Genomic DNA, 11,242 nt, shown 5'->3' with positions numbered 1-11,242 from the left:
AAAAAACCGGTAGCACATATTTTCATATATGCCTTGAAAAAGAAAAAATACTTACAGGTAGCTCTGGCATGCTATTAGCGTGCACTGTACCCTGTTCCAGGCCTTTAGCACCAACTTTTTCTTCTTTGGCTGGGTAATCGTCTTTCTTGTCGCCATCGTAGCTTAGCCTATCCGCCCAATCATCCAGACTTAGGTCTGCTAAGTGCAACGGTTCTCTGCTCCTGTCCCTCGCGCTGAGCAACTTTTCCAGATCGGGAGAATGATGCGTCGAGTTGCCTCGCTCAGAAAGCAGCCTGAAGCAAATGAAGTTTTTGTAAAATATTACCAGAACACTTCTATCTATCTATCTGTTCAGTACCTGTCTAGGTTTCGCTCCAACAGAACCCTATCGAGGCTCTTCTCCGTCCCTCCAATTCGATCTTCAACCTCCCTACTGGTGGCTTCTCGGGCCTCAAACTCCTTGTCGCCGCTTTCCGAAGGTGTGGGAGTGCTAGCCAAAGAGCCTCCAGGTTTAGGGCTGCGCTGTAGGGCTCGCCGCCCCATTTTCGGCGATCTGATCGGTGACGGCGTGTGGCTGAGACTTTGCAGGGAAGCAGGTACGTGACTTTGACTAACACTGCTCAATGAATACTGAGCGGGGTGGTTCTGAGGGGAGCACATCGAACCAATGGGGCTGGATGGCGTGCTGGTGATCGGGGAACGCTGGGGGTGTGCTGGGTAGGTGGAGGGCGAACCTGGAGGCGAGCTGGTTTCACTGGGGGAAGCGGCTCTGTCGTTTTGATGGGACCCTGAGGGATTGTTACCGCGTTGCTTAACGTGGCGGGGGAGCCTGGAAAGGAGGAATTGTTTAAGCATTTTCGGGACATGTTGCAGATTTTTGATCCACTCACCGAGTGCCGGGGCCGCTGCTATCCGACGGTGTGGGCGGTTCTCCTTTGCTGCAGGCAATTGAACAGTAGATGGCTCCTCTACGGGGCAAGAATGGCCTTCCCAGCAATGAGGTGCGGCAAGTGTGGCAACAGAAACAGCTCTCAGTGGCGTGCCAGTGTTGGCCTTCATGACTCATCTGCCCCTTAAATAATGACGATAATATTGATTCGTTTAAGATCTATTTTTTGTTGAATCAAATAAAGTGAACAAATTGTTAAAGAAGCATAATTGAGTAACCTACCTGGTCAACCCCGATTGGTTCTCCACAGCTATCGCAATATTCCGCAAACATGGCATCGAAACAGTGTAAACAATAGGGACGTCCATCTCTCATTATGTATCTTTGACCTCCTAGTTGCCTTTCGCATTCCGAACACGCAAAATGCTTCATATGCCATGCCCGTCCTTCTGCTTCGGTGCATTCATCGGCAAGTATTATCTGGAAATTCAGAAAATACAATTTTTGCCACTAGTTGAGAATCGAAATTTTGCCACTGTTTATTGGAATGAATGGTTACTTCATCGAATTTTGCTCTCGAGCTGTATATAATTGTAAACAACCAAAAAGACCTATTTTCCAAAAAGTAAATATATTTCAGGGGTGATTCAAAATTGGCGCCGTTCCTCTGGAGGTGCTGTCCGGAGGGCACAATAAACAGAAGAGTGTTTACTTATTAACATTGCGTAAATTACGCAGATCATTTTACTGATATGGATAGTTTCAAAATTTAGTTTTTCAGATGAGTTATTATGCTTCTCTTATAAAACATCAGTTTTCATTGCATACCGGAATATTAGAATATCAATAAACTCAAGTCGCAGTTTGGCTTTAAATGAAGGTTTTCGGGGGAAAAAAGTTGCGTGACATTTTCATATCTAGAAAAATTTACGCAAAATATATATACATTTTTTGTCATGTTGCGTCTTAGGGCTTGTTTCCACCAAAATAAAAAACCCTAGTATCTCCTTAAAAATATTGTAACCAACATTGCCACTTTGTACCAGCAAATTCCTCCCAAAGGATGAAAAGTCAACTGATATAAAACTGTACATTCTTAACGGATCGCATATCAATAACCGATGCGTTAACTTTACGGTTACTTGCGCCTTTTCGAAATATATTATTTTCTGCACGCTCTACTGCAAAAAAGTGACTTTGCCTGCATAACTCGAAGAAATAAGATGCTCATCAGTAGCCCCTTGCCTATAATCAAGGCAATAAATTTACAAGCGATACGTATTTTATTTTTGCATAATTACTTTAAGCTTTTTAGACCAAGTGCAGACATTAAGGATGCAATGATTGGGCAGTTTTAACTTCATTTAAGTGAGGAAAGGTTGTCGGCCATTTGTCCGGCACTGGATGGCAAAATGTGGAGATGATTGAAATGAAAAGTCACATTTCGGGTGGCAAATTTCCGTTTATGGAACTATTTTTAAACATTTCCGTTCGTTATAATATTGGAGCTGTTCCGACAAAATTGTTGCATCGCGTTACGAATATTTAGCAATTTTCTTGCCCTCGCTTTATCTAAATGTGCTTATTTTAACAATATCAGATAAAGACCAATATATGCAGGGGCGTAAAATTCAGTCTTTTGTTGTCTATGAAATTAGAAAAATTATCGTTAGTCGACATAAACCCAACACATGGGAGTCTTCATGACGTTGGTATCGTTGGATAGAGAATTGAAAATTCGTTTATCATAACAACATGATTGAGGAAATTCGAAGAGTTTTGACCCCAAGAAGGGGCCATTTGAATATCAGACATTTAGGTGCAAAATTAGGCCAACATTTTATGTTTTTCGTCCCGTTTTTGCTCATTTCTCGGAAGCAAAATTCGCAAGAACCCCCATTGTTACATCATTTCTGAGAGAACTAAATGGCCTTTTTAGAAACTGAACCATCGATACGGAAATGTTGGCAATTTTCTCTACAAAGTCTTGATTTCAAGAAGTTTTAGATTTGCTCGTTTTTTTTTGCAAAATCGTTTTCGAAAAGTTCCAAAATCGAAAAAAGTTTCTCAAGAATTATTCGAGCCACATAATTGGTTTTGGAGTGAGGAAATTCGAGTAGTTTTGATCCAGAAAACGAAATTTGAATATCAGACACTTAGAAAGACGTTTTCTCAGAAACGTATTGATTTCAAGAAGTTTTAGGCCAAATTTTCATGCTTTTTGTCCCGTTTTTGCTCATTTCTCGGATAAGCAAAATAAGCAAGAACGCTCATTGTTACATCATTCCAGCGAGAACTAAATGGCTTTTTTACTAAGTCCATCCAAGTACCATCGATAGGAAAATGTTGGCAGTTTTCTCACAAAAGTCTTGGTTTCAAGAAGTTTTAGATTTGCGCGTTTTTTTTTTGAAAAATCGACTCAAACATGCCGCTGCTTTTTTCGAAGTTTCTCACGAACCATTTGAGCCATAGGGGTCAGAGAATCGGGTTGATTCAGTCATAACAACATTAGCGAGGAAATTCTAGTAGTTTTACTCAGAAAGCGAAACTCAATATGATATTTTGGTTGCGCCTCCAACGAACGTTCATATACCAACATTTACATCGACATCAGTACAATAATCAATCACAAAATGCTTTAGATTCATGGTAAAGTATCTCCTGTTGATGATTATTTTAATGTCATCAAGCTTGTGTACCAAAGAGTAAAACCATCTAACAGGCCGCATTAAAACTATAGGCTTGGATAACGTTTCCCATTGGAATCATTCTTGTGCAATGGAAAAGTTTCTTTCTTTAGCTATTAATTAAATTGCTCCGCAGATGTGATAGTGTGACCGCTAATGTTTCCAACTATTTGCGTATTATTTGGGTCGATGTTGTGTTTCTTGGTTCCTTCATAGCTGTAGCAAGTCCACTTAACATGCTGTTGTAAGAGTGTTTTTCTTTGTTTCGCGGTGTGAGGAAAAACGAGTTGCGCTTTGGAATAAAACATCAGATCAGTAGAGAAGTCCCTGTTGAAACATTGAGTAGGCAAACCACGGTTTTAGGTGATCAACCCAACAAAAGCTCAAACACCATTCAGCTCACCGATTTGGGCGTTGATCGGTACTTTTGAATAGAAGAAAAGTTAATTTTACCTCATCGCAAGCACTACATCTGGGCTTGACGGTTTCCGCATGATGCCTTCCACAATACAGTCGTCCTTCTTTGAAGAAGTAGATTAGATCCACCAGCAGTTCCCTGCAAACGCAGCAGGTGAAGCAGGCTGGATGCCAAACCATGTTGGGCCCTGCTCTGGATGCCAGCACTCCAATATCCCCCGATGAGAGGGATTCCGAGCACTGCAACAAGAGATAATCCATATTGAAATCGAAAAATTAACCGGGAATTTTAATGCATTCCAAAGAAGTAGAAATTTGTCCTTTGTTCGTTCACCGTAAATAACATACGTTATTTCTATTAAATACCTCGGTAAATCTGAGGGTCGTATTTCTCACCATTTAGGGTGAAGATATACGGCTCTAATAAATCTGTCGGGGCCAAATGGCGCGGAAGGGATGATTTCGTCCAGTTTTGGATTTTATCGGCGACCGAACTTTAATGAAATACTACTGGCGTTCTATCAAAACTTTCGGAGTTATTGCCAATATTGGACAATGGAACTAAGACATCCACTAGATGGATTTCTCGCAATTACAATAGGGGTTTATATGGTCAAACGGTTGACATATTTATTATTAAATGAATTAGACGAATAGAAAGGATTGTTTATCCCTGCTGAACAAATCCTTTGAAGCGAAGTTTCATAAGATTTAGAGGAAAACTGGTTTTGACTTTGTGCGGTTTTGTTTAATTAAATAAATTGGCTCTACCTCTAGTCATATGAAAAGTGCGTAAGTCCACTTTTTTCAAGGAAACTTATATTCTGGGGCCATCAATACCTACAATTTGGTGTAAACAAATTCAGAAATGACAAAAGCTTAAGTCTAAACAAAGTGTTTAGTTTTTTGGATAGTTTTTCCTTTAAACGGCGCTATTTTTATAAAATATACAGCAAAACATGCCAGACATTTCAGGTAAGCACCGAAATAATAATAGCATGCATATATTTAATGATCCAACTTGCTTTACTATTTATTTTTAATTCGAAATCAAAATTAATTTTGTATGTATGCCAAAAGATGTATGCCAAGGCTTAAAGTAGCAACAACGCTACACATAAAAACTGACGATGGTGGAAAAATACACCGAAACGTATTTTAATTGATAAATAGAGACAATAAATGACTGAAACCCAGGAATTAATTTTGATTTGGAATTGAAACACAGTCAGGAAAGTATGGACAATTTATTTTTAATAAAACCCAGAAAGTCGGAGAATTATAGAATGATTCGTAGTTCAAGCAGCTTTAAAATTTGCATGGAAAGGCAAACGACGAATAATGATGCTGAACTAAACTTTATAATAGATATCTCAGAAAAAATTATGAAAATGTTGCTTTAAACGATTAATTGAAACATGATAACTATAGCAGCAAAAACTTTAAAACATTACCTGTAAGATTAAGCAAAAATACAAACCTTACCAACATGGACAATTTTCCAAGTCTATTTAAAAATAAGTTGAAAATGAAACAAGAAAACTTTGACCAGGAAAAAGATAGCGATGCCATAACATAAATATCATTTAATATTATGGGACTGAGTGACGATAGATTTTTCTAAGAACCGTTTTTTTTGTTGGTGTCGCTAACAAAAATTTTAGTAAGAGCTTTATTTAAGCTAATTTAATTAAGCAATATTTAAGCACAATAACTCATAGAGGCAAAAATATTTTTAGTTTTAAACTGTTCAGCCTGCAGATTCTTTGGATCTAAAACTGTGGAACATATTCCATGATTATTTGAACCAGAAAGTTTACCAGCTCTTTGGTTATGCTTGTAAATGTGTTAAAATAATTAAGAAATTTTGCACGGAAAAGTTGCTATAGGAATTCCAGTATACGATGTTAACGATTTATGCGAAAAAATCTCTTAATATTTTAATTTGTCTATTTTAGAAATAAATCATTCTTAAGCATTCATTACGTATTTAAATTGCGCAATTGTTAAGCAGAATAATAAGAAACGGAAATATCGCGGTGTGTTTTATTGAAGATACCAGGGAAACTAAGGAAAAACGCGTATAGTTCCTACCAGGGAATATTATTTAATTCAATTATAAGCTTTACCTTTGCGAAATTCATAAATAAAAGAACAATATTCGAAAGCATTCCCTGGTGGTGAGAAAACGCTCTGCCAAGAGAACGAATGGCCATTTCATTTTTTATGAATCCCACGGGTGGGCTTTGGGAAGTTAATTAGAAAAATGTAAATTAAGCCGGCTTAATGCTCTAAATTACTCGTCTTAAATTAAGGAATTTCTTCTGAGGCTCAATTTAATTCAAATGTCTTAAAGAACATCGTTAGACATTTCAACAATAACTCACGACTTAAAAAGCTGCCTTCACTTATGTCTTAATATATCCTTAATAAATCTTCTGACGCCCGATTTTCGCACTTTATAAAAGCTTTTTGGACGCTTCAAACAGGGGGGAGTTTCCACTTTTAATACGGGCAACACATAACTTTGACTTGGGGCCCTCCAAATGCTTTTCATGTGTTACAGGACGGGCACGTGACTTGAAAAAATGCGTCCTTACAAACTTGTCCCTAACTCTAAGTGCTACTCGATTTGGAACCGGGTTGTCTTGATATTTTTATTAATAGAATTTGACGGTATTGATACCGATACGACTTTTCCGAAATTGATATAAATTCCCTTATAAATATATTTAGCTTGTCAATCGAACTTTCGCTAACTTTGATTTTCCGCTACGTAGTTTTAGATTTAAATGATGGCGAGTACGTTTGATCGAGAGATTGTCCATTTTCATTTTCTTTCGAAATTTTTTATTCAGTTGCTTTGCTGATATTTTAACATAAAATTATATTTATAATTTAATAATACCTACAGCCCAATTAAGAAATCATTTAAATTGATATACAATATTTCCCATTTACGTTTAGTTATTACATATTTACAGTTAGTTGAGTTAATCGTTTATGCATGAAGCTCTAAAATTAAATATTTACATTTTAAAAACAACTATTGCAATTTTTTACATGAAAGTACCAACGTGTGTCGCTTTCGTTACATGTTTGTTTGGATAAAAAATGCATTATTCCTTTCTTTCCTTGAAAGATTTCCTTTAAAGTGGAGAATTTTTAATATGGACCAAAATAGTCATATAGAGCCGTATTCAAAATTACATTTGCTTTTATGTATTTTGATGAATACATAAATTATTTTCTTCCAATCAGTATAATGACCAAAGTAAATATTAATTTACTAGTTTACTAGACTTCAAGACAACTTATCTGGACTAAACCAAAGGAAATAAAATAAATGAGGTCAGATGAAGGAAAAAATAAATTTTGAACCGTTAATGAAAATTTTTATTCAAACCATGATTTGGTCATTCGGAATCAGTTTAATTTGCCAATCATTGTCCCTCCGCCGCTGATCTATTAAACCCCAAAGACCGCGCAATTAGTGAGTTTCAAATTAAGAGGCGTCAATTAAGAGTTAGAGTCCGAGATGGAGGAGTTTAGAGGGTTCGCCAACTGTAGAGAAACTTTTAATTTAAGGGCAGAAAGTTGTTCGTAAGAAATGGGGAATTGGATTAACCGTTTTTCCGGTAMTTTAATTTTTTGATGAATTAAAAACAGSCTAATTGRAATATGCGATACGAATAATTTTTCAATGAATGTGATTAGAYGTGAYTTTAAGTAAGAATAGCATTTTTAAATTACATGGACTTCGGTTTGAAAATTGAWACSAAAAAGATATCGCTTAATAGAAATTAATATATTTTTTCAAATATCTATGACTTATCTTACAATTTAAATTAATAAATATATACTTTTTTTCGCGTTTTGATTTYGTTTAATTTTTAGAAGCAAACAATAACAATAGTTCACYTGAAGACTTTCTTTRTTGGCTTGGAAACATTTTGWYGACATTTGTTTTTTATTGAAGATTGTTGGCGTCCGAAAATTTTTGGAATAAATCCCTTTMATTTATTAATTRTATTATTAAAACTAGTAGTAAATTGGGCAAMAGTTTTTYCYTAAATTKATAAACRTRAAATMATGCAAAATGTGAAGATTAAAGTATATATAARATACTAAACAAGTAGTCAATAACGRAAAATTAACCYAATTTTGGTTAAYGCTTGATGAAAGTGAGAAATTAGAAAGACTTGAYCKSMWWRATATTTRAAAGTTGTWYYTCAARCTCCTCATATACAAAATAATCAAACTATGGACATTTTGATCTTAGATTTTGAGTCTATATCTACTGAATTCTTTTTATATCATCATATCAGTCATTTGATTTATGCCTTCTTCTTTTACTTGACTTTTTTAAAATTAAGAAACGCACTTTCTGTATTTTCTTTCTTTTTTTCTGTATTGGTTCTGTTTGCACTTCTGTTCATAATTTAATTTCAGACTTTGGAAGCGTATGAATAAAGCCTGTTCTGCCCGTTTTCAATTAAACATCGACAGATATATATTTTAACTTAAAACATTATTTTACAACAATTTAATTTAAAGGAAACGAATTGATTGAACATTTCACCTCTAATTTGCGGTTTTTATAAAATCATTTTTTAGTTCGCCGTTTTATCCCTGTGATACTGTGAATAGGAACATTTTAGTAGAAATACAAAACAATTGTACAAAAAAATATTTTTGATTTATGAACTTTTTGTAACTTGACAAGCAAATGATAATTTAATCTTTCGTATTTGAATTAATCTAGAAATTATTATTGAATTATTTAATTATTAACCTAGAAACTAAATGAAAACTGCTTAGTATCAGAAGTTCTATTAAGCTTAGGTAGTCAGTTGGGTTTTTCGAAATAATTCAATAGATCATTAAGTGTATGATGTTTATGTATTTTAAAAAAATTATGATCAAGTGATTCTCATTGGGTCTTACAATTATCAGTAACTTTTCAAATTTACTGAAAAAAATACAACATGCTGAAAAAAAAAATTACAGTAAGTGCTTTATAGATATCTATAAGTCGTTTCTTCGCTTCCAATTAAATTTTATTATTATTTTTCCACGTAATTAACTGCACATTTTACTGAAATATATGAAATAAACACAAATTCTCTCATGAAACCAGAAAAATTAAATTAATACTGCTATAATAACAGCTCAACAATTACTTTCGAAGTTGGAGTTCAGCGGAAGTTAATACAAATTTTGTCAATACGTGGCCCGCTTTTATACACTCACAATTCCGACCCCAAAATGACACTAGCGAAATTCTGTAATTAAAATTTTTCATTAATTAAATCTGATTGCCACCCCTGGTTTCCATTAAGGCGACAGCCGCCTCCTTCGAAAGATAATTAGAAAAGGCGATTGTTCGTAGAGAAAGGAGCGCCATTTCATTGTCAATTTCTTTCCAAATTCCACCAGCTGGTTTATGACGTTTTACCCTTTAGAACAGTGGTGTTGGATTGGGGATGCGATGTAAGCGAAGAATAATTTCTAGATTATTCATTTAACCGTTAGAGAATCAAGCATAAGTATGCGAAGAAATCTTGTATGGATTGTAAATGTCTTGTCCATCAATTCAAACCTTTTGCAACCTTTTTAAATCAGTACCTTTTTAAGTCAATAAAAAGCACGGCATTTTATATAAAAAAAGTAAGTTTTGTCTATCACTGCAATTTCAGACACCCTGTATTCATTGGTACCGTCTTATGCTATGGCTTCAGCTTGAAGTTATCGGCGTTCAAAAAAATATGTCCTGGATATCGTATTTTTGCTTAAGTTTTGCCACATTTGGCCCTTAAAGGTAAAACCCTCCATGTATACGTAAAAACAGTATCTGGTAGTTGAAGAAATCGGTTTCTCTGACACTGTAGCAAAAAAAAGTAAGTTTAAATGGCAAAACTCCTCAAGCCAAAATCGAAATCGTCTATTTACAAAGAAACGTTTTTTTTTGTTTTCACTTTAACCGGTTAGTAAATAGCAATTTTCTCCGTTTCTTCAGGAAAACATTCCGTAGACCTGAGAAAATTCTAGCAGTAACTGTTCAATTAGTTTTAATTGCATTTAATGATTTTTCTGGAAAACTTAACGTTCACTATCATTAACTGATTTCTTCCAAGTTCTCTGCCGCACATCCTCTAAGCCCATTGTGAATTATTTTCTCTGAGTGCATCTGTTTTTGCGCTTTTAAATTGATCGCCAGCTGCGTTATATTTAAATTACATAAGCAAAATAGACATTATAAATAAAGAATAAGTGCGACTAATGATCGCCACAAAGCTAACGATCAAGACAAAACGAAAAGTTAAAATACAAAAGCTATAAATATTCTCATTTGTTCTTATTTTTAAGATTTCAGGTAATTATATAGCATTAGTCAGCAAAGATACACAAGACCAAATAAACGACCACCCTCGAATAGTTAAAGTTAAAGCCTCGAGTAGCGCTAATTAAAGTCGGTCTTAAATCAAGTCGGATTGGACGGTGTCCACCTGAAAGATACTCGCTCTTTAATTATCAATAAAAGTGCTTTAATAACCGGCTGCAGTATTAAAGATCGCAAATATGACGTGTAATGACCGCGTTTACGACGCATTAATTCTCGGATCATGTTGCGGACTCCGCTATGGACTGCCGGCCCTCTATTCTCATAAAAAATACCCTCGGAACCTGGTCGTATTCAAAGAACCCATATTGGCTGTCTTCGCTAGCTAACTATCACTTCAGGCAATTTCTGATGAGAATAAAGTACATTTCCTAATCAGTTCTCGATCTGCTGTAGAAAATGTGAATTTATGCTAATGTTCAGAATGTGCCCGATGGCTTTACACAACATTTACAACTAACCCACATCAACTTTACACTAACACTCACCAGGTCACATCTCATGGTGCCAGGGATTTGCCTCACAGCGCCCCTTCCGAGAGCCTCTCTCTTCCGTTGGGCGCTGAACAACCTCAACTCTTTCCGCTCTTCGTCGCTGAGAGCGTGGCAGTAGCGCACTTCGTTGTCATGAGGAGGCAATTGCTGCAGCAGCTGACGCACCCTGTATCTTTCTCCCACACTGTTCACATAGGGAACTTTGTCTTCAGGTAGAGCGCTGAAGTAGAGGTGGACCTGGAACAGAAGTACCAATTGAGTAAGAGAAGTATTAAAGAGTTAAAATTACATTTTTACGTTACTTTAGGTAGGCAAATAACTATAATGAATGGCAACATCAATCAAATGTATC

The 11,242-nt window shown here is 35.6% G+C and overlaps 1 protein-coding gene across 1 annotated transcript; it reads right to left on the bottom strand.

The window, feature by feature from the left end:
- Positions 1–55: 55 nt before the first annotated feature.
- Positions 56–11,127, bottom strand: LOC125504739 (protein prickle-like; the record flags this gene model as incomplete). Its single annotated transcript, XM_048667145.1, has 6 exons — positions 56–293; positions 359–829; positions 891–1,072; positions 1,172–1,369; positions 4,030–4,233; positions 10,885–11,127. Coding segments are annotated over 6 exons (1,536 nt in total), but the record flags the coding sequence as incomplete, so codon positions are not given.
- Positions 11,128–11,242: the final 115 nt, after the last annotated feature.

This window comes from Dendroctonus ponderosae, unplaced genomic scaffold (genome assembly GCF_020466585.1).
Source record: "Dendroctonus ponderosae isolate FM_Combo_2020 unplaced genomic scaffold, Dpon_F_20191213v2 Dpon_F_20191213_585, whole genome shotgun sequence".
Classification (NCBI taxonomy): domain Eukaryota; kingdom Metazoa; phylum Arthropoda; class Insecta; order Coleoptera; family Curculionidae; genus Dendroctonus; species Dendroctonus ponderosae.
This window is presented reverse-complemented; position numbering and strand designations above follow the sequence as displayed.